This window comes from Alnus glutinosa, chromosome 2, assembly GCF_958979055.1.
Source record: "Alnus glutinosa chromosome 2, dhAlnGlut1.1, whole genome shotgun sequence".
Taxonomy (NCBI): Eukaryota; Viridiplantae; Streptophyta; class Magnoliopsida; order Fagales; family Betulaceae; genus Alnus; species Alnus glutinosa.
In genome coordinates, this window is record NC_084887.1 from 23,594,816 (window position 1) to 23,619,716 (window position 24,901).

The window sequence follows — 24,901 nt, forward strand, 5'->3', positions numbered from 1 at the left end:
ATTATTCAGAAGACAAAGTTAGTTACAAAGCAGTAGCACTCACATACCCCTGATACAGTGGTCATACCTTGAACTCTGACATGTACCTATACACGAACGCCTCCCAACCATGTCTCCTACTTGAATGGATCTTTAGTGGAATCCTTAACCTTAGAGCTCCTTCCTAAGATAGACTTCACAGCTGATCAAATCACACACTGACAACAGCTAGAGAGCTAGAAGATCTTCAAATCTCCATAAACACCATCTCTAAGCTATAGAGAATTCAATACCGAATTGTGTAAATAATACTTGCCTAGAGCCTCCTCTTTATAGGCTTTACAAAACCTATTACAATTAAAATTCGGACTTTGAGCATGCGCGTCCAGACGGAAGTAAGGTAGCGTCCGAACGGTCTTCTGCAACCGTCTTTCCAAAAAAATGCAATTATTCCTTTAATAGGGTCATGTCCGAACGTGTTGTCAAAGCATCCGGATGGTTGCAGAAATCTTTCCCGAACAGTGTCTTCACAGAAATCCGAATACTTGAAGGACTCGAAAAGCTTGACCTAGCGTTCGGATGGTGTTTTCCGGTCGTCTGGACAGATGCACTAGCAGAAGCTTCTCGACACTTGGGAGCTTCCAGACGTATTCAAAGACCCGTCAGAACAGTTGCTATGGAAAATCTTCCAGAATATTTCCTTTATCAGGAAATTACTTTATCAGTGCCAATCTATGCAGATTGCTATCTTGTTGAGTCCCTTCTGTTAGTATTTTATGTTGGCTACATTCTGGATGACAAAAACACTTCATGTAATGGTTGCAATTTAAACAGGATGATTGGTTTCTATTCAGAGTCTTCATGTAATATGGACAATGTTCATTTCAAGTCATGTGACTGGTCACAAGTTTCTAGAAGATGTCCATGAAGATTCCATACAGTTTCTAAGTCAAAACAGCCGGTTCCTGTGCAACCGTCCAAACGGGCCTTTGAAGGCGTCCGGACACCCCGCAGTGTCTAGAAGCTTCAACATTGAAGACGTTCGGATTTCAGAGCAACATCGTCCGGACGCTAGGTCAAGCTTCTCCAATTTCTACACAGAGTTGGATTTCAGTCCACACTGTTTGGGAAGTCTCTGCAAGACATCCGTACGACGTGGTAACACGTCCGAACGCTGTCCAGCATTTCAGAATATTTCGGACTTCCTTTTCAAGTGCAAAAAGGAGTTACAACGAAGACCGTCCGGACTCTTGGCCAAATCGTCCGGACGTGGACTTGTTATGGAAAGAATTGCGCTATTCTAGAAGGCGGTCGCAGAAGACTGTCCGGACAAGGCTAACTTCCATCCGGACGCTCGATAGCTAGAGTTCAGATTTGAGCAGATTTAGGATTTCTGTAAGCCTATAAATAGAGGACTCTAGGCTTGTAATTTATATGAATTCTGTATCGAATTCCATAGTGCTTAGAGAGGGTGTTTAGGGAGAATTGAAGATCCGCTAACTCTCTAGCCGTTGCCGGTGTGTGCTCAACAGTTCGTGTGAAGTTTATCTTAGGGGTCGGCCCTAAGGTAAAGGAATCCATCAAAGACCCCTTCAAGTAGGAGACTTGGTTGAGAATCATTCACGATGGGCTTTGTGTTATAGTTAAATGTATGACTACTGTAATGGGTTTTGTGAGTACAAGTGCTTTATAACTTGCTTTGTCTTTGGATAGTGAATTTCCTGAGCTTGGCTGCCTCGGAGTGATTTTTTTCTTCACAGAGTTTCCACTTCGTCAACAAATATCTTGTCTATTTTATTTTTTGCATTTAAGATATTTTGTTGCACACAAACAGACACTTGGTTGTTTAGAAGTCAATATTTATTTTTCACCTTCCATATTGGAATTAATAATTCTGCAAGAATCTTCTGGAATATCGGTGTCCCTGTTATGGAGATCCTTGAAAATGAATCTTTTTGTCAACAGAATAAGAATTAATTTAGACACAATTAAATATGCAGAATATTTTTTACATCACATATATTCCCTTCATTGACTAATATTCTGCAATATTTTCTCCACTCATATCTTTCCTTTTTTGAAGAATATTCTACAATATTCTTTCCATCTTAGCCATTTCCTTTTCTTGAGGAAAACTTATGCAATATTATTTCCATCTTGTCTATTTCCTTTCTTGAATAAATCAATAAAGTTTTGACACCGAATTCACCAATAAATAAATACTAACAATATATATAAATAAATAATTAAGTTTCTAACCTAATTCTCTTCTCATCACATTCTCACGCCGCTTGCTCAGTCTCAATGGACTCCTTGCTTTCTCTTATTTTCTTCTTTTCTGTTGGTGGTAAATGTCAATAACAAAAACACACCGTGAAAATTATTTATCCCTCTTTGTACAAATTAAATAGTCAATCTAGCACCAAAATATCAACTCACTAAAAACAATGCAGAGAAATAAATCAAACAACCCACAAGCAAGACACTAAGATTATTTTACGTGAAAAACCCTCCGATGTAAAGGGAAAAACCATGGGACTTAGTCCAGTTAAAACTTCCACTGTCAACAATAATGGCCTTACAAGTATCTTCTCTAAAACAATATCTAGAGGTTATCACCACATCAAGAATACATACATTCTTGAATTAAAACATAAATTCATCACTTCAAGAGTGGATTCCAACTAGAACAAAGAAAGGTCTCACCAAGTGGGGATGAACACGAAGCAACTGGAGAGGGAGTCCAACGATCGACACTTGTCAATGCGTAGCTCTCGTCGTTAGGAACAACATACTAAAATTTTGTCAAGATCAGACCATAAACGATCCTCCAATTTCTGACGGAAATAACTATGTGACAAACCTCATTTCTCACTTCTCTCACTGTTTTTGCTCGAAGCTATCTTTCAAAACTTGATTTCTTCACAGTCTAGGTGGGGGGCTCCACCAAGTCCGCTTTCCTTCTACAAGTTTCAAGCTTTTGCATTGGTAACGTTTTTGTCATCATATCTGAACCATTATCATCAGTATGGATTTTCTCAATCTGCAACAACTTTTCATCCAATGCATCACGAATCCAATGATATTTAACATCAATATGTTTCGATCTAGAGGAAAGTTGAATTCTTACTGAGATGAATCGCACTCTGACTATCATAGTAAAGCAAATACCTCTCTTACTGTAGACCCAGTTCTTGTAAGAACTTTTTCATCCATAACAATTCTTTGGTAGCTTCTGTTATGGCAATATACTCAGCCTCTGTAGTAGACAAAGCAACACATATCTGTAATCTGGATTGACATAACACTTCTCTCCCTGAATAAGTAGTCAAGTACCCTAAAGTAAACTTTCTAGAATCAATATCACCGGCCATATTTGAGTCTAAGCACTTGCTTACAATTACTGAAGCACAAACATACCATTGAAGTACCTCTGAGATACCTGAGAATCCATTTCACAGCTGCCCAATGTTCTTTGTCGGGATTAAAAAGGAACCGACTGACAACTCCAACAGCATGAGCGATATCAGGCCTCGTGCACACCATAGCATACATCAAGCTACCCACAACTAAAACATAAGGCACTTTCTTCATTTCTTCATTTTGTTTCTCACTTGTAGGACTTAGCTTTGAACTTAGCTTCAAATGACATGCAAGTGGAGAGCTCACCGGTTTTGCCTTACTTATGTTATACCTATCCAATACCTTCTCAATATAACTCTCTTGTGATAGCCACAATCTTGCATTTTTCCTGTCACGAGATATCTTTATACCAAGAATCTATCTTGCGGGTCCTAAGTTTTTCATAGCAAAGGACTTACTCAATTTTTCATTCAATCTGTCAATTTTGCTAATGTCTCGACCAATTATCAACATATCGTCCACATATAGCAAGAGAATGATAAATTCTCCATCTGAGAACTTCTTCACAAATACATAGTGATCAAAAGTAGTTTTGTCATACATGTGCTTCAACCATGAAGGAATCAAATTTCTTGTACCACTGTCTCAGTACTTGCTTGAGTCCGTACAAGCTCTTTTTCAACTGACACACTAGATGTTCCTTGCGTTTAGTTGTAAACCTCTCTAGTTGCTCTATATATATTTCCTCCTTCAAGTCGCCATGGAGGAAAGCAGTGTTCACATCAAGCTGTTCAATCTCCAAATTCATATTGGCAGCCAGACCAAGAACAACTCTGATAGAAGACATCTTCACCATGGGTGAAAAAAATTATTCAAAGTCAATACCCTTCTTCTGACTAAACCCCTTTACAACAACTCGTGCCTTGTACCTTGGTTGTGATCTGTTTGGTTCAATCTTGCATCTGAACACCCATTTATTCTTAAGTGCTCTCTTGCCCTTAGGCAGTTTCACCAAATCATATATGTGGTTCTCATGCAAGGATTTCATCTCTTCTTGCATGACTTTTTGCCACTCATTTTTCTGGTCATGCAGCATAACCTCCTAATAACTTTTTGGCTCTCCCCCATCAGAAAATAACACATATTCATCAATTGAATATCTTCTGGAAGGTTGGCGCTCTCTGGTAGATCTCCTCAACTGAATCCCTGTGGATGGCTTTGAGGGAGCTTGCTCTAGGTGCTCTTCTGAATCCACATTATCAAATGTGGATTCACCATTTCTACCACCTATGTCAACCTGTTCTTCTTATACATCTCTCCTACGTTCATCATCTGTCACACAAGGAGGAACAACTGAACCTTAATCAACAATTTCTTCATAGAAAGACTCTGGCTTTTTAGTCTGTTCCATGTCTTCAATGGTTTGATCTTTAAAGAAAACAACATCACTGCTTCGTATGATTTTCTTAGTAACTCGATCCCAAAATCTGTAACCAAACTCCTCATGTCCAAAACCTAGGAAGATACACTGTTTAGCCTTGTTATAAAGCTTGGACGTCTCGACTCTAGGAACATGAACAAATGCCCTGCAGCCATACACTCTCAAAAACTTAAAAGAAACATCTTTCCCTGTCCACACCCTTTGAGGAAAGATACAATCCAAAGGAAATAACAGAGAAAGATTGATCAAGTCAATTATGTTCTTGCCTCACCCCAAAAGAATTTAGGTATTTTGCATGAGAGAGCATACATCTAATTCTTTCACAAATAGTTCTGTTCATTCTCTCTACTACGCCATTATGCTGCAAAATCTTGGACACAGTTTTCTCAAGCCTGATGCTATGGCTTCTACAGTACTCTTCAAATGGACCTCTATATTCACCACCATTATCTACTCGAACACATTTCAGCTACCTCCCAGATTCTCTTTCGACCTTCATGTGAAAGACTTTGAACACATCCAGCAACTGATCTTTAGTTTTCAAAGCAAAAACTCATACTTTTCTAAAGTAATCATCAATAAAGGTCACATAATAAAGTGCACCACAAAGAGTTTTAGTTTTCATAGTGCAAACATTAGTTTGAACTAAATCAAGAATATTAGTTTTTCTTGATGGAGATGATTTATGAAATGAAACTCTTCTTTGTTTTCCAACAAAACAATGAGTACAAGGCATTAGTGGTATACCTTTGATATTAGGTAAGGGCTGCTTCTTGGTAAGAATTTGAAGTCCCTTCTCACTCATGTGACCAAGCCTCTTGTGCCATAGCTTGGAGGAAGTTTCATTCTCAACAACATTCACATCTCCCTTGACTAATCTTGCTTCTATCTTATAGAGAGTGTGAGTCTTCTCCCTCTGACTAAAATAAGATAACCTTAGCAAATTTTCCATTGTCCACCTCCAAGGTAATTATGGTAGCCTTTATCATCAAGTTTCCCAATGGAAATCAAACTGAAGCGCATTTCAGGAACATATTTGACATCTTTGAGAAGCAATTTGCACCCAATGCTGGTTTATAACTGTATATCTCTCATGCCCACAATCTCACACTTTGCTTTGTTTCCCATCCTTACCCAACCAAAATTGACACTGGTGTAAGAAGAGAAGAAATATCTATATCGTGTAATATGAAAGGAAACTGCCGTATCAACTACCCACATAGACTCATGACTTGCGAGATTAACATAAGTATCTTCACAAACAACTAAACCATTACCATCAGATGCAAATGCTGCTGTGTCTTTTTCTTCTTTTGGTTCGATCTTCACCTTTTTCTTTCAGCTGTTCCCTTTTAAATTTTATGCACACTCTCTTTATATGCCCAGGCTTGCCACAATGAAAACATTTTATCTCCTTTCTTGACTTAGACTTTCCTCTTGACTTGTCACGACTGTCATTACCACGAGGTTTTCTGCTTTTACTTCTCCCCCACTTTTCTGTAACAAGTGCCTCTGTATGAGAATAAATACCATGCTCTTTTCTTCTTGCCTCTTCATTAAGCATGTTGTCTTTTACCATACTCGTAGTCATCACACTGTTGGGAGCCGAATTGCTGAGTGACACTACCAAGGTTTCCCAACTGTCCGGCAAAGAACTCAACATAAATAATGCTTGCACCTCATCATCTAGCACAAGTTTCATGGTAGATAACTCATTTAATAATCCCTGAAAATTACTCAAGTGCTTTATAACACTTTGCCCATCTTTGTACTTCGAATTCACAAGCCTTCATATCATAAAAGCTTTGTTCTGAGCAATCTTTTGCTTATAAAGACTCTCTAATTTCAATCAAAGTATGTAAGCATCAAGTTCTTTGGCTACGTGATGGAAGACACTTTGATCAACCCGCTGCCTAATATGTCCGACGGCTTTCCTATTTAATTTCTTTCATTCATCATCGGTTTTGGCATCCGGTTTAACCCCATTTAACTCAATAGGCTCAAACAATTATTTACAATACAAAATATCCTCCATCCTAATCTTCCAAATTGAATAATTGGAAGCTGTGAGTTTAACCATGCTATTAGATGACTCATCCATTTGATTTACACAACTTCACAACCAAAGCTCTGATACCACTGTGTTGGGGGTGAATGTCAATAACAAAAACATACACAATGGAAATTATCTACCCGTCTTTGCGCAAATTAAATAGTCAATCTAGCACCAAAATATCAACTCACTAAAAAAAATGAATAGAAATAAATCAAACAACCCACAAGCAAGACACCAAGATTTTTTTACGTGGAAACCCTTCAATGTGAAGGGAAAAACCACGGGACCTAGTCCAGTTAAAACTTTCACTATCAACAATAATGGCTTATAAGTGTCTTCTCTAAAACAATATATAGAGGTTATCACCACATTAAGAATACATATATTATTGGATTAAAACATAAATTCATCACTTCAAGAGTATTCCAACAACAAAGAAATGTCTCACCAAGTGGTGATGAACAACCAAGCAATTGGAAAGGGAGTCCAACGATCGACAGCAGTCAATGCGTAGCTCTCGTCGTCAGGAACAACATACTGAAATTTCATCAAGATCGGACCAGAAACGATCCTCCAATCTCTAACGAAAATAACTATGTGAAAAACTTCATTTCTCACTTCTTTCACTATTTTTGCTCAAAGCTATCTCTCAAAACTTGATTTCTTCACAGTCTCGGCTGTAAAAACTGCAAGCCCTTTCCCTTTTTTCTTTTTTCTTTTTTTTTTCTTTTCTTTGTTGGTCGCAAGTAACGCATTGTGTGTGACTTGCTCTGTTGCAAGCAGAAACAGAGGCGACAGTTTTTGTTTCTTTAGCTTATATGGGTTGGTCCCCCACGTAGAAGGGACCACCCAACATTTTCTCACTGGACTCCTTGCATTCTCTCTCACAGTCTCTCACCGAGTCCCACTTTCTCAATCTCACTCAAGGTGTTCCTCCTTTGTTTATATTTTCTGAATCTAGCAGATCAATAATTTTCAAGGTAACAAATGGCTACCCTTCAAGATATTGTTGTCTTTGCTGCTATTAATAGTTTGTGCGTAGTTGCATTTCCTGTGGGTTTTGCAATACTGCGGCTACAACTGATTAATGATAGAGTTTACTTCCCAAAATGGTACCTTAAGGGGATAAGAGGTAGCCTAATACGCTACGGGTCACTAAGCAGATTTGTCAACTTGGATTTCAGAACATACATAAGGTTTTTGAATTGAATGGCTGCCACATTGAGGATGCAACAACCTGGACTTATTGATCACGCGGGGCTTGTTTCTGCTGTATATATTAGGATTTACCTTCTCGGGTGAGTTTATGGGTTACATATCTAGTGAGTTTTCTTGTATGGATTTTTCATTGTTCATGGTTGGTAATAATCGCAATCGGTACCGGTTGCGATTATTTAAATGGAATAATTGGTTACCCCGATTGCACTTGAGGTTATGAGAAAATAATCGCAACAGCAATCAGTTGTACAAACCTATAATTTCACCTTTGGCCATTGTACTCATAAATGGCAGACTAGCTTCATTAATAGGGAAGTTATTCACTACTTTGCCCAATATACACCCCTACTCCATTTAAGGGAAAGATCCATCAAGAATATACTAAAAAGGAAAGGCATCTCGTAAGAATCAGCAACTTTCCCCATAGAGGCTCCTTGCTCCTTATACTTTCCTTGTGGGGCGGATTTGCCTTACTGGTAATAGCTCTATAAAGACCGCCACAAACCCTAGGCTAAAGGTATGCTAAATATACATCCTCTCACAATTACTTTCAGCTTTTTCTATACAGAGAAAGCCTTATTGACTTAGGCATCAGAGTGTTCCCGTAAGTACCTCCGGCAAGTCACCATTTGCTCCTTTGTTTTGTAGATACCGATATTGGGTTCAAAAGGTAGCGGTCATACTGTATCAACAGTATTAAAGGCACTATTTCAACTTCATTTTATAATAGGATTATCTAACACTCTCAACCTGCAAAAGGAAAGACAAATTTTCTTAACAATTAGGAAAAGAAAAGAAGAAAAAAAAAAATTAAAAACAGGCACATATATTAGTTTGGAATCTAGCTTTTAGTGTTTTAAACATGACATGTAATCATTTTTTCCTTTTTTAATCTAAGCCTCATTGCATGCTAAATGGCATCCTCTTATTTTAGTATTTATGAGCTTTCACATTTGGTCATTCTTACGTTGTCACTAAATGAATGAAGAAAAATGGTCATTTCATTCTAACTTCTTGTATTCTTAGTAATACTTATTCATATTTTTATGTAATCATCATTTCAGCGTACTAAATGTAACCTAATTAATACAGGGATGCATACAAGGAAAAAACAATGCATACAAAAGTAAATATGTTAATTCGTTAATGAATACTAGGAGGAAACCTTGTTCAGGCCTATTAATCACATATTCTATTAAGATTGAAGACACCAACATCTTGTTGATTCTAAAGAAAACTAAGAGTGTTGAAGTTCATGCAGTACAAGAGACTACGTCAAAGGCAACTCTAAAGTCTACACCAACTCCAACTCCTATTAATGGAGAAGATAGAAACCAACAACCTTAAGAAAACGGAAATCAGGGACTCTTTAAAAAGAACGTCAAAGGGTGACTTATTTTTTAGGAGAGGTGATGATATTCTATTAATTAACAAGGAGGCATTTTGAAAAGTCTCTACCAAAATATTTGTGGCATGGACACGAGCCAAAATAAAGAGATCAGCTTCGACAATATATCAATGTTTCCTTTCAATAACCCTATTTTGTTGATCATGGGTGTGGAGAGATGAAACTTTATGGTATATCTCACATTTTGGAGGTGGGAATAAGAGCCCAAAATTCGCCTCTCCTATCGGTTGGGAGGATTTTTATTTCAAATAGATATTCAATGTTGGCTTGAAACTTTAAAGAAATAGACTACACATTAGACTTTTTCATACCGAGTTCAATGTTTTCATACTATCTTTTTTATTTAGGCTCTGTTGTTATGGTGTCCACTTCTTTGTGGTTGTGCTATCCACTGTAACCATTTTTCCATATTTGAATAAGAAAAAAAAAAAAAAGCCTCTTTCTAGTGGTGGAGAGAGAATATTAAATATTAATATTGTAATTGTAATTTTTTTAGCAGTAATTCCATAAGTTTACGAATATATATATATAGAGATAGCATTTTAATTTTCTTGTAGTGCATGTGAGCTGTAACCACTTCTTTTACAGGGGGAAAAAAAGAAAAGTAAAAAAAAAGGTTTAAAATAGAATTATCCAAAACATGTAAGCCACATATTCCCTAGCTAAGGCATGTACTGATGTACATGCATGCGGCCGTCACGCTTCCTTCTGCGAAAGAGAGGATAGCGGTCAATCGTCATCCTTTTCATTTCTTTACCCATCTCAATTCCCAATGACGCCAGAGTTGGTTCTGTTTTGGTCTGGTAAAACGTGGGAGTGAGTGTGAAGAGCCGAATGAGATAACGAGAGAAACGGTAGTAAAAACAAGGGGAGAGAGAGAGAGAGAGAGAGAGTACACCTTTTTCTTTTTTTTTCTCTTTTATATATGTACTTAATTCCTCAAATCAAATATTGCTGTTTTATGCTTCATGGATCCGCTTTTCTCGCTTCTTCGCCAACATATCCCACAAGCTTTTTAGCTTTTTTCGATCTCTGAAAACTTCTCTATCTCTTCCATATTTACACACACAGACCCAAGTCTCTTTCTGTAGTGTACTGCATCTTCCTGTCATTTTCGTTCTGATTTCCTTTTGTTAGAGAAGCTTTTTCTACAACATATTTCCCGTCTCCAAAGAAGAGTACTAATGGGCAGGGAATGGTATTGGGGTGGAAAATCCTCCAAGCGAGGCGGCGCCGGAGGAGAGAAAGACACCTCCTCTTCTGGTTGCATGAATGCTGTCTTTCAGTTCTTTGATTTCCATCACTTTCAGTTTGCTTTACACCACCAAGAACCCTCCTTTGACTCCACCTTTATCCTCCCTGAAGAACCCACCATTCCCAAAGGTTCTCTCTCTCTCTCTCTCTCTCTCTCTCTCTCTCTCTCACACACACACACACACACATTTTTAAACTTCGATTTATGGGTTTCGTGTAATTCAGGAGCCGAGGCACCAAGAAACAGCCTGCAATCAGAGGAGCTTTTGCTGTCTCATATTATAAGAGAAAGAGTAGAAGAAAAATCTTTACATATCCCAGTAAGTTACTCTGTTAAGAACTTATTTTATAATCTTATTTTTCTGTAAAAAGTGAGTTGTTATGATGATGATAATGATAGTGTTAATTCTTGAACCCCTAATGCTCTAATAAAATTTTGAAAAATCCAGATGGGTATCCAAATTAAAACAAGTGGACGCGCAGGATCAAAAGCAGGAGCTCCAAATGATTCTTCCTCAGAAATCAGCGGCTCTCCTGGAACCAAGACTCCAAATTTGGTAGCCAGGCTTATGGGTCTTGACATACTTCCTGAAACACAATCACCCTGTTCTTCTTCTTCAACAGACGGCGCATCAAATCCTCTTTCAAAGTCACATTTACAACCTCTTCGCCGGAGACTAAGAAAAGGCTTGGACAACGTTGTTACGGGTACACAGTCTTTGCCGGAGACTCCTAGAATATCCTCAGCCAGAAGATCGGACGCGGAGCACAGGCTGTCGCTTCAAATCAACAAAGAGAACTTGATCAGCGCCGCCAGTGAAGACTTGGAGTTTTCTCGGTTTTCATATTTCAGAAGGAAAGAGCTGGGAGTTGAAGATAATGAGAATAACAGAAGTAGTACTCCAAGCCAATATGCTAGGCAAATTGTGAAGCAGATGAAAGAAAAAGTTAGCAGGAAAGTTGGGCTTGACATCACAAACACTATCGCGAACGTCAGAGATCAAGGAAGAACTGATCATCAGCTTGTTAGCCAGTTCAAATCCAGGAAACTTTCAAAGGCGTTCGCCAAAGTTAATGTAGAAGAATCAAGTCCAGGCAAGCACGTCTCAACAGCTTCTTTCTCTCCAAGGCTCAGATTCTTGGAGCCCAAGACGACCAAAACAAGCACAACACCACCATCCACCAAAGATAGAGCTTCTCATTTCTCAAAAACCTCGTCGTCTATACTGTCTTCAGTACCATCCAATGCTCAGCCGAAACCTCAAACATTGCAAAAGCAACAGGTGCCGTCCGGCCAGAAGTCAATCCAGAAATCTAAAGGGATAGCCGGTGAAAGGTTCGGTCAAAGGCTAAAGAAGCCTCCGCAGACATCGGATATAATTCGAAACAAGCAAGAAGAACCATTTGTTCGTCCATCAACAGCCACCACGCCAGACAAGAAATGCAAGAAAACCCCGTTGTCAAATGACCTTCTCAATATCACTGTCCCAACCCTTCTCCCTCTCAAGAAAGACCCTTCACCACCAGCAACCAGAATTCCTCAAAAACTGGTAAGACTCATTTTTCCATTGCTTTCTTTTTCTTTCTTTCTTTTTTTCTTCTTCTTCTTCTTCTTCTTTTCTTTTCTTTTCTTTCTTTTTTTTTTTAAAAAAAATAAATCTTATTTATGGTAAGGGAGATGCTATTTAATTAGTAGACAGTTATAGAATTACCATACAAGGGTTACATAGTAGTTAAAATCAGTTCTTAATTTTTTTATAAATAATACTATTTAGAATACTGATATATAATTATACAATACAACTTCATTATCTCTCAGAAAAATTTTTTTTGGATTAGCTCTTATTTTTTTAAAAGAAAATTAAATTAAGAGTTAATTTCTCTACTACCATGTTATTTCAATAATATAACAGTAGTATAAATAATCTATTAAATAATTTTTATTTTTATTTTTATATACTTTTATTAATTTTAACTTTCAGGTCATATCCTTATTCTTGTTGCTAAACTTTTGTTTAGTCTATCCACTTATTTTGTTATTGCCGCAGGCGCCATTTGATGACCAAAAATCAAGATTTAGCACACAGTTATCTAGTTCTTCGGGCCAGACGTACAGACAAGAAGCGACGCGCACGCTCACGGCCCGAGAAAGCGATAACGGTGCCTCCACCACCGGAGCAAGTGCAGGAGAATATCAGTTCGTTGCCAACATACTAAGCCGTACTGGCATACAGAAAGATACCTTGGTGTCCTTCACTAATTGGTTCTCCCCCTCTCACCCCTTGGACCCATCAACCTTTCAGCAACTCGATAATTATTCTTGCAACAACAGAAGATTACTGTTTCATCTTGTTGATGAGCTTTTGGCTGATATTCTGAAGCCGTATATGAACATGAAGCCATGGGCTAGCTCGAACGGGCATGGTTATAACTGTCACATGCAAGGGTCACAGCTACTTGACACGCTGTGTGCCAAAATTCGAAGCTTCCCACGTGCCGATTGTCGTGTTCTTGAAGACATTGATGGTTTGATTGATAAAGATTTGCCGAAAGCTAAGGTGGAAAGCGCGATGGCGTTTGAGGAAGAAGGAGAGGAGATGGTGACGGAGATAGAGAAGGACATTGTGGACACGCTCGTGCATGAAACAGTTCTGGAGTTTTGGTAAAACGGCGACGTCTAGGGGTCGTACGTGCGCGCGTGGGAGAAGCACAGCAGGCAGAGGGGTCACATGGGCCATCCACGTGATGAGATGCTCTGTATTGCTGTTTGTTGGGACTTGTACAGAGGCTTGAGGGTTCCACGTGGGATCTAACCCCCCCACCCCACCGCACTCGCTTTCTGATTGGCTCTCAAAAGACATTACTGGCAGAGGAATCCGTAGCTCTCTCTCCGTCCCTCGAGCCTTTGTATATGGGAAATGAATCAAATGATTGACATCTCAATTTTTTATTTTGTTTTTGAAGAATTTGATTTTAATTTGATGTATCACAATCCTGACATATTTTTTAAAATGATAGATTTTATAAGATTGTGACAAATGATGTTGGAATCAAATTTCAGGAAGAAATATTTAGATATCTAACGTCCCTCTTCGTATATATATTGTATTTTCTCAATTTTTTCCTTTTCCTTTTAATTAATTATTCTTAGCAATACTCTCTCTCCCTGTTTAACTTCGTCTCAAGAGTTCAACTAAAGTATTTGTCTTCTATAATTTATTTTATTGGTTGTGAATTAGGGTTTAAACTCGGACTGCCCATTATGATGGTATTCTTTGAATAATAATTTTTCTTTTTAAGGTGTTTCAATGTATTTTATTACTAAATTGTCAACAACAATGCTACTTTTCACAAATGAGTGCGAAATATAACATTACTCAATTATATAAAAAAAAATATAATAATAATGTTATATATATACAACACAACCACCACACTATGCTAACATGACATAATTACCAATCCACCATTGATATTTTTCTTTTCTTTTTTCTTTTGATAAGAGACAATGTCTCCCGGCCATCAGCATAATGGAATAGTGGTGCATGTGATAGTGATTAGTATCTAACATTAGAGTAAATCTATTTAATAGACACCAGTATAACTATCATTCAACTAGCTAAATGATGTAACAATAAAAATCAGCTCTTGGATGATCAGCACTTATATATATATATATATATATATATATATATATATATATATATATATATATAACATTACTCCAACTAAAAGCTTGACAACCACAAAAAGATTATGAAATGTGGGACACATGAACTTAAATCGAGGATAGAAATGTGTGTTCAAGTCCAAGATCCTAAGAGGTAGGTTTTACTTTTTAGTCTTATATTTATCGATAAAGAAAAAGTTGAAAAAATAAAACTTGAAGAAAACTAGAAAAGGGTAAAGGCCCAGGATTTTTGGTAACCATGTAGAACAATAATTAAGCCCCATGGAATACTAAGTACGTAGTGGCCGATTGGGCAAAGCATCTCGATCTACTACTGTTGCTCCATTCAGAGGGGAGGAAACACGTACACATATTGCGTGGAATTCCGCCATGAAAATCCTCACGTAAGCTTCATTAGTGTCAATCACTTTAGGTCTTACAGATGTTTTGATGGGATTAGGTCAGACTATGACTCAACCGAGCTTGAAATAACGCCTACGATTTTTTACTATCTAATTAAGCTTCTCTTGCCATTGGTCCCCAACAAATAAGTGCTACTATAATCATGCTCATATAACGAATAGATGCTAATATTACGTTAAGGTTATTTTAATTAGTGTTTACACTCTCTCGTTTTACAAAATAAAAATAGAAAGTCAAAATATGCTAAACGAATCACGTTAATCCATAAAAAAAAAAAAAAAAAAACGATACATTCAACTGCCAACACAATAATCAACAAAAGAGTAATTGCTCAGAAAAAAATAAAGAAAAAAGAAAAAATTATTGAATTAAAGTGATCATTACGTTAGTTATAAGTACTTTAGATTAAAAAGGACATATGCAAGGAGAATCATATAGAATTTCGTAGAGTGGGAGTTTGCGCTTAATTGTAAAAGTAGGAATAAGACAACGGTTAAAAACATGGGTTGCATGCATGGAGCCGAGACATGAACGTGGCTTTGATTTCGAAGGCACCCTAAAGTGGCAACCAATATTAGAACCAAAAAAGAAGAAAATAAAAGTTGCAACAGTTGTCATAAAAAGAGAATATATGTGTTCGAAAAGAAAGATGAGAAAAAAGAAGAGAATATGTACGTCATATGTGTGGACATCCTTCTTTTTATGTGGGGAATAGAAAAGGATCGAACCAAGATTGTTGGCGCGCATTTTTAGTAGTTGAAAATTTGAAAAAAAATAAAAATAAAATCAATAAATGGGTGACTTGAATCATAAGGAAATGAGGTATATATATATATATATATATATATATATATATATATATATATATATATATATATATATATATATGTTATATCAGTCTCTTGTACGTACACATGCATGGACTCACATGATAAATTTGCAAATTTCTTGTATTGAGATATATATACAAGAGAATATTGCAACCAAGCCTTAGACTTTTGTCTAAGGCAATTGGTAAGCAATATTGTGAAGGAGACTAAATGGAAAGGGTTTTTACGAGTTGCAATATATCTTTCTAGCCCGAGAATAATTATATAAATGTAAAATTCAAGGATCCACATTGCATATAACTTACACTTTTGACTAGGTTCTTTAACCCAATCTTCTAATATTTTGCCTCCTCTAGTCCTAATGTGTGGATTCACTTTTAGTTTTCTTTGAAAATCAAATTTACAGGTGGAAGGATGAGTGCATGACTTGGTAAACAAGTAAGTTGGTGCTAGTGTATAATCCAGAGACGGAGCTGAGGGGTGGCAGGTATAGGCCAATGCCCGCCCCTCCCAAATTCGCGTGAATTTTTTTTTAGAAGGTGTAATTTGATTTTCATCTTGTTTGGCCCTTCCTCATTCAAAAATTTGGCCCTACGGCCCCTACCCATCAATTATTTCATTGATTTATCACAAGGAAGAGGAAGAAGTGGAGCAATAGGCCAAGGTTCACAAGAATCACAACCATGGATTTCTTTTGGGGCAACAAATCTATCTTTAACTTGAAGTGGAAGAAGTATGCCATTGGAGAAAAGCTAGTGAACAAGATTCATGTTCAAAGTTGCTTCTGATGTAGAACTCAAAATCAGAATTTGAGCACCTTGTGTTCAATTGGTTCCTCTATTTGTTGGGTTTTGCAGAAAAGAAGAAGGAAAGATGAAGTTTTGCTGAAATGAGGAAGGATCGTAGCTGAAGTAAGTCAGGCGTAGCAGGAGAGTATATCAAGACTTAGCTGGAATCCATTTCAAGTCATTTGTGTTTTATGTGTTTTATATTTCATAATAGTACAGTTCATATAGTAATAACTGCATTATTTAATCTTGCATATAGATTTAAATAGTACTCCAAAATGTCCTGAAAAATTAAGACTCCTAAATAATCAACCGTAAATAAACATGCAACCAAAATATAAAAGCAGAAAAACAATAGACACCGATATTTTGGTTACGAAGTGGAAACTCTTTGCACCAAAGAGAAAAATCACTCCGAGGCTAGCAACCAAACCCAGGAAATCTACTTGTCTGCCTCTCAACCAGACCCCGTCTGAAGAGATCTTCAATAGATTCGTTTAACTTAGAGCTTCTCTCTAAGTTAGACTTCAAACGGTTGAATAATACAAACCAAATACTCTAAGAGAGTTAGCACATCTAACAATTTCTGCCTAACCTCTCTTAGCACAATGAGAATTCTACATTGAATCCCTTACAATAACACTGCCTATGAGCCTCTTTAAATAGACTTCAGAAATCCTAATTCTACACAAACTCATATTTGCATAGGCGGTGTCCAGACTTGAACCTAAAACTTCAAGTAATCGTTGAAGCGCGTCCGGACTTGCAACTCTAGCGTTCGAACGGTTGCATAAAGTACTTCCTTCATCCACAGTCATCGCATCGGCATTCGGACCTATTTGCAGATGGGTGCTCTCTGTGGCTCGCGTCTGCTAAGCCGTTCGGACTTCTTGTAAACAGATGCTCTCTGTGGCTCGTGTTCGATAAGCCGTTCGTACCTTCAAATGACTCTAAGTTTTTGAGCTAAGCGTCCGGATTCTGGTATCTGGGCGTCCGGACGGGCTGTAGAGAAAACTGACTTTCTGAGCTGTAAAGTCTCCAAAATCTTAAGATCTTCAGAATATTGCCTTCTTAGTGATTATTATGTGCAAATACTTTCCTGTTCAGCTCTTTCCATATTGAAAATAATATTCTGCAACAAATCTTCTGGAATTACGGTATCTCTATTATGGAAGTCTCTGATATGGAAGCGTTTTTGTTAAACAGAATGTAGCCAATTAAAATAAACCAACATGTCCAATACCTCATATGTGTATAGTAGATAATAACATCATTTAATAATCGCGTGAATGCAGATAGTAATCGCATAATGCGAATGTGGATACCTAAAAGTGATAACTGCATTATGCAGACGCATATATTGCTAATAACCGCATCTACATCTGCATTTTTACCTTGACGTCTACCAAGGCATTCGCTGGTGTCCAAAGAACTTCTTGTTATAAGGCTTGAAATCCTAAGGATGTCCAAACGGCTCATTAATGTAACGCTCCGCTTTTTACAAAAAGGCGTAAATGGTTATATCTAATAAGCTACGTGACATTACTATATTAGAAACAATAAAATCTAGCAGTGGAATATATATATATATATATATATATATATATATATATATATATATATATATATATTTCTTTTTAAAACTTAGGAATTGATAACACATTAGAGCTTACTGAATTACCTCAAAATTAATAACTAAGAACAACATGTTCTTACATAATAAATACATAGAAAGCCTACCAAATATAAACATTTCTCCAAACATGTTACTTCCAATCATTACCATAAACACAAATGAATATAAATAAATACAACCAGCTACATAGGTGTTAGCTTGAAATCATTTAAAGCTAGCAAATAAGTCCATGCATTTATCTTTAAAACCTACATCCATAATTATGTGATTGTGGATATTACCACAATCTCATACTGTAATTGTGTGAATCAACTATTTTTAATAATATAATGGTTACTGACTTATTTCAAAATACATAATGCAAATATGAGATGCGCGCAATGACAGTTTTATATGCATAGTCTCATTTATTGGTGTTGTGAAACTTTAACCCATAATTCGGTCTTATCATTTACTGGTGCCATGAGCCTCTAACCCCTGATCTTTTTCTTTATTGCTGATGTGGGCTTCTAACCCCCGGTCTATTTATTTATTGGTGTCGTGTGCCTCTAACCCCCGATCTTGTTCTTTATTCACAAATTCATTAATCATAATAGCACGCAAAATATGCAATGCTCCATTCACACACATACAATTCATCAAATTTATAATCATTAGATTATGGAAATCAGTATCACGCTCAATAAGTAATTTATACTTACAGTCATTTCCTGCTTCAGAAAATATTCACACAAGTGTTCATTGCAATACAATTTTGTACATGTGATAGTTAAACCTATTTTAATACTTTGGTCATATCTGACTTCTATACAACCTAACATAGTTTTCTAATGTCATTTGGATATTATAGCAGCATATAAATTAAGACCGGTTGCATGACCACATATTTTCATGTGGGCATTATTATGGCATTTATTAATTAACGCTTAAAATACCTACAAAGTAAAACAAGTATCACAATAGCATTAGTATGCTAAAATGTAATGTTCTCTTTTACAAAAATAGACATAACAATTTCATTAATATAAATAACGGATATAATATTTTTAAAACACATGGGCGACATAATGGCATATAAATAATTTCTATTTTATCCTTTTATAAAATTTGGCAGAATAACAGTATTAGTATGACTAATGCTTAAAAACATTTTTACAATATTGGACAGCGTAACGACGTTTTTATAAAATACTTAATTTTATTTGGGTATTATAATAGCGTATTTATAAAATAAATACATTACTCTAAACATATCATTGAGCATTACTAGCAGCTTCCCTACAGGGGAACTGTTCCCTAAATTTTAGGAAAAATTTTAAGAAAGTCAAAAAAATCATCCCACAGCAGCTTCCCTATCATTATCTGTTCCCTAGGAAGTGAACAGTGCTTCCCAATGCATTGGGAAGCACTGTTCACCTCCCATTCAATATTATAATCTTAAAACAAAAACATCCGCTCTCTCTCCTCTATCCTCTCACGTCTCCCAACTCTCAATCACTTCTTCTTCCTCTCATATCACATCTCCCAACTCGTCTCCACCATGCCCAGGCTTGTACTTCTTCTCCGGCGCCGATGGTCGACCTGACGTCAGATTCCGGCGAGTCTCAACTGGAGCTCGGGTAGCTTCTGGAAGCTTCGGACGACGAGCTCAGTCTACCGCCTTCTAGGAATTCTTCAGGTGAGGAGGTAAAGAACTCAGAGACTGACTTGGGCCAGTTACGTCCTATTCATCCGGAATCGGTGAGATTTGGTTAAGGTTATCTTGTTTGTACTGTTTGTAGTATGCAAAGTCCTGGACAGATTCTTGCCACGACAGCACAAGCATCAGTATTGCCAAACCTCGGCGAGCCCCCAAGACAAGCTTCGAATTCTACGCACCCAAGAAGGCTCTGGGACTTCGGCGAGGGAATTCTGGAAGCTCTACCTCCTCCCTGCATAGACATGGATCAACACGATGAGGTTGTTCTAATGGCAATTATGAGCCCAGCAAGAACCATGGGCAAAACAACCCCAGAGCTCTATTATTGCAAACGCTAGAGCAAGCACCATTTCTACTAATCTTTGAGATGAGTACTGGATTGTATAACTATACGTAGCCATTGGTGAAATTGAAGATAAATTGCCGGAAATATTTGTAGGGGGGAGATGACGGAATTGGAGAAGGAATCTAAACTGGAAAGCTTGGCACCAGAAATGTGCCAATGCCACTGATATGCGGTTTGTGGCGCCGGAGACTTGAGAGACAGAGAGAGTGAGCCAGGAGTGAGAGAGTGAGACTTGAAAATCATTGATAAAATAATAAAGAATAAAAAAGTATAAAGAAAAAGTAATAAGGAAATAATATTTAATTGATATAGGGAAAATGATTGGGAAGCTGTTGTAGAGTTTTTTTTGATAGGGAAGCAAAAAGTAGTTTTGTTCCCTACATTTAGGGAAAATGGATGGGAAGGGAAGGGAAGCTGCTAGGAATGCTCTAAGCACAATTCTTTAAACCTAATAACTTAAAATTTATAAAAACCATAAGCTAGAGTTTAGAGGCTTTACCAAGAGCTTCTAGAAACCAAAAGCTAGAATTGCACCCCTACTACCCACTGTCCGACCGAGAGAGTAAGAGTTTGAGGAACTTGTATTTTTCCTTTAAAAACAGAGAGCTGAAACTTGTTACTGGTTGAGAGAGAAGGGAAGAGTGAGACTTTTTCTTTGTTTTTTATGATGCAACTGAACCAGAGAGGGTGAGAGAAGAGGGTTTCCTTTTTTCTTTTTTCCTGTTACAAGCCAAGACTAGAACAGAGAGAAAGAAGAGAGCTTTGTTGGACCAACTGCTACCGAGAGACAACAGAGAAAATAGAGAATTCTGAGAGAGTTTTGGAGTTGCAGTGATCGAAAGATAGAGAGAGGAAACTTTTCTTCTTCTTTTTTCTTTGCAGTGACCGAAATAGAGAAGAGAAGAAACAAAGAAGAGTTTTGAGAGGACTTCTCCTTTCTTTATTTTTTCTTTGCTTTTGCTACTGCTTTCAAAGAAGAGGATGGACTGCTGGGAATTGAGAGCAACAGCGAAGAAGAAGGATATGCGTGAACTGAAGGGGGTGCACCCTTCTATTTATAGAAACTGTGAACGGTTTGGATCACTTTGGGAGGAATTTGATCAAGGGTTAGGGAAGCAGCAATTGGGTGTTGAGTCACCTGTGTAATGAGCTATTACGATGAGTCATGCATATAATCATGATTCTACAAAAATCAAAGGACAGTTGTGCGGCGAAGCTCATCTTCTACAGAACTATGGTGATCGAGGGTCAGATATTGGCGATCGAGCGTCAGGTAGATTGATCGCCAGGTATTGGCAATTGAGCGTTGAGTAGATCGATCGCCGTGTGGATTGATCGCCATACTGTGAGGATCGATGGCCAATCTCCATATTAATTATTTCTAAAGTTATATATATATAGTTGCAGTATTATATTCTCAAGCGTTACAATTAACATGTACAGAAGCTACCTTTGAGGATGTAAAACCACCTTTTTTTTATTTTAGAAAAAAGTACACATACTCCCTCAAACTACATCTCTATTGACACAATTGGTAATTTGGAGGGCACGTTGACAATTAAATGATAATTTATAGGGGTATACGTATTTTTTCCTCTTTTTTTTTTATTTGATTTTATCTATTATTTATTTATTTTTATCCAAGAGTAGAATTATAATTTCATTGGGTTCCGTAAAAAAAAAAAAATTGATAAAAAATTGATAGAAGCATATTAGGAGAATATTTGAAATACTTTTTGGTATCCTAAGGATGATTTGATATAAGTCCAAATTCTAGGAATCCATCCAATAATTTAGAAACAAAAAAAACAAAAAAAGGTATAGATAAGTGAAGTGATGTGTGGCGTGCAGGGAAATTCTGGAGTTGTATGATGAGTATGATCAGTGACCCCACTGTCACTGATGGGTGTCTTATAATTTCCAATTAATATTTTCAACAACAATTTTGAATCGATCCTTTACTCTAATTTACTATAGCACCGACAACAACCAATGGGGTTCAGCCTACACACAGAAATTGAGCGGCAAATTAATTCAAATGCAAATGCAAATGCAAATACAAATGCAAATGCATGTGAAATGCATGTGACGCTGGGCCTGGGTTGGTCAAATGTTAGGTTAAATTATGGGTGTAGAGTCTGTAGACTGTAGAGTGGTGTACTGGTCGAGAAATGGGCAGGTGATCTGAAGACTGAGGGAGTCAACGTTTGACCGAATCCAATTAATGAGTGTTATTTTAAAAATGAGTGTTATTATAATGGGATTTGATTCATACACAACACCATCACAACAACCATACAACAACCCCTCACATGAGGGTGGGCCCCAGTGTGTAGGGTCCACCCTCATGTGAGGGGTTGTTGTGTGGTTGTTGTGTTGGTGTTGTAAATTTAACATTTTCCTATTATAATTCACATATGATAACCGTCACACAAATTATTATATCAATTTTTTAAACGATTTTGATTTAATTTTATTTTCTCTCATAAAAAATAAAAATAAAAATTATATCTTGACCATTAAAAAAATTACATTAATTTTTTTTATAGCACCCAAGTAAAATTCAACATAATCTGCTTTTTAGTGAACGAAAGAACATGTGCTCAAATCTATACACTCTTTCTACAATAACTACTCAAACTATTAATAATATATATATATTTATATATATATAACTAATTATTGCGAAACTCATCTCTAGTGTTGGAGGCCTCACTAAAAGAAACCAAAAAATTTATCGAAATAATCAGGAGAGCTGTTATACATTTATCTTCTTCTTTTTTTTTATCTCTTTTATCTCCCCGTAGGTCTCATTAATTTAATGATAAATTTAATCCAATTATTATTAAAAAAAAATAAAAATAAAAACAAAAGACGAAAATCGAATATTTTTCAAGAACCCTTCCCGCTTGCCAATATATAGTGTAGCAGGCTTTATTTAAAAATAAACAGAAAAAGTAGCCTGAAAATGTTAATAATATCTGCACAATTGTAGATTGGGTACACTGGACACCTATTCTCATTAAGAGAAAATCTAGAAGAGTAGGTTGGACAATTATTGCTGAAATTACAGAAATAAATACAAGTGTCGGACAGGGAAGACTGAAAAGAAAACTCTAGATTTCCGTATAGTAAGGCAATTAATTAATTAATTATGTAATGTATATTTAGAAAAGATTCTCTGAGCCTGTTGCAATTATAAATGATTTTGATAAAAAAAAAAAAAAAAAAAAAAAATTATTGTTTTTGCACAAACTGAGAGAGCCCAGTTAGACCTATCAGGTCAGTCAGGCCTGGTAGCAGCAGCCCTAGCACTTAATTTTCTCCATTAATTATTACTATTTTTAATGGCTCCACGACTTCAGAGCCCATCAAATCATGGAAAATGATAAATGAAGATTGATGCTTTTCACATCAATTGTAAGGACGACAGGACGGAGTGAAGCCATTTACCAACCCACAACCAAACAAATGCTATTAAAGCTTCTTTTCTTTTCTTTTCTTTTTTTTTAAAAAAAAAAATTTCTAATCACATGACAATGTTTCAAACCTAATTCTTAATTTGTTTGTATGTAAAATATTTTGTTGACCAAATTAATTTTTATCAACATTTTCATTAGGAATCAATTTTGACTTGGCTAAGTTTGTCTTTAAATCTGACATAGCTGATTAGAGTTGGTTTTATAGAAAATCAAAGTATCATTAACAAACAGAATGTGAGAGATGTCAATCCATGTCCCCGTAAAAAGGTCTAACAAGAAACCTCCACCCATAGCAGTAGAGATCGACCTATTCAGCGCCTCCATGACAAAGACAAAAACATTCCTACACATACAAATTTTTAGTTGCATTTGAGACAACAGCCGAGTTTGGAACTAAGGTGATGCTAAAGATTTTGAAAGTGTGACCAGGAAGGTTTGATGATGCATTTTCATTATACATGATTAAAAACTGAGACAAAACAAACCAACTATAATTGGGAAAATTAGAACAATTACTCCGATGCAAAACAGCAACATGATTCCAAATTCTTCACAATTCTTTCCCCATTTTCCCGTCTATACAAAGCTTGAAGAGAGAACGGCATAACCTTGACAAGCCTGCTTAGTCCTCAAAAGCTAGGAGTAATTGCATTTATCACCTCAGCAATGATAATGCTAAATTATCAGAAGCAACAAAAGATTGGAGTGGAAGCCATTCTACATATCAATCGAGAAATCAAATTCCAAGGAATCACATTAATGAGATTTTCTTGATCATGAAGACATTTATTTATATATTTATTTTTGGTGAGGAAGAAAGGTTTATCATAAGCAGGAAAATCTAACGGTTCGTTTGGGTATTAAATTTTTAGATTCAGAATTGAATTTTTATTCTATTTGCGAATTTTGAGGTAAAAAAATGTGTTAAAAATATTATTTTTTTAATGGTAAGAAATGATTAAAAGTTTGAAAAGTTGTGTATAATGATTGATATTGTAAAAAGTTGTGGAATAATGATTTAAATAATAATTATTTATTATATATTGATTGTTTAATTAATAAATAAATAAATAAATAAATAAAAAATATATATATATATATATATATATATATATATATATATATATATATATATATATTTTTTTTTTTTTAAAAAACATAATTAAAATTAAAATTTAAAAAATTTTTAAAAAAAGAAGGTTGGCAGCCACCCCTAGTGGTCGAGGGTTGCCGCGCGGCCACCTCCAAGGGTCGGGGGTTGCCGCGCGGCCACCCCAAGTGGTTGGGGGTGGCGCGCGGCCGCCCCTG

At 36.4% G+C, this 24,901-nt stretch overlaps 1 protein-coding gene across 1 annotated transcript; it reads left to right on the plus strand.

Annotated features, from left to right (window-relative positions):
* The first annotated feature begins 10,170 nt into the window (after positions 1–10,170).
* LOC133861130 (uncharacterized) lies at positions 10,171–13,757 on the plus strand. The gene is made up of 4 exons (XM_062296846.1): positions 10,171–10,848; positions 10,945–11,039; positions 11,169–12,269; positions 12,768–13,757. Exons 1-4 carry the CDS (start codon positions 10,650–10,652, stop codon positions 13,383–13,385), a joined length of 2,013 nt encoding a protein of 670 aa, XP_062152830.1. The 5' UTR covers positions 10,171–10,649; the 3' UTR covers positions 13,386–13,757.
* The last annotated feature ends 11,144 nt before the right edge of the window (positions 13,758–24,901 follow it).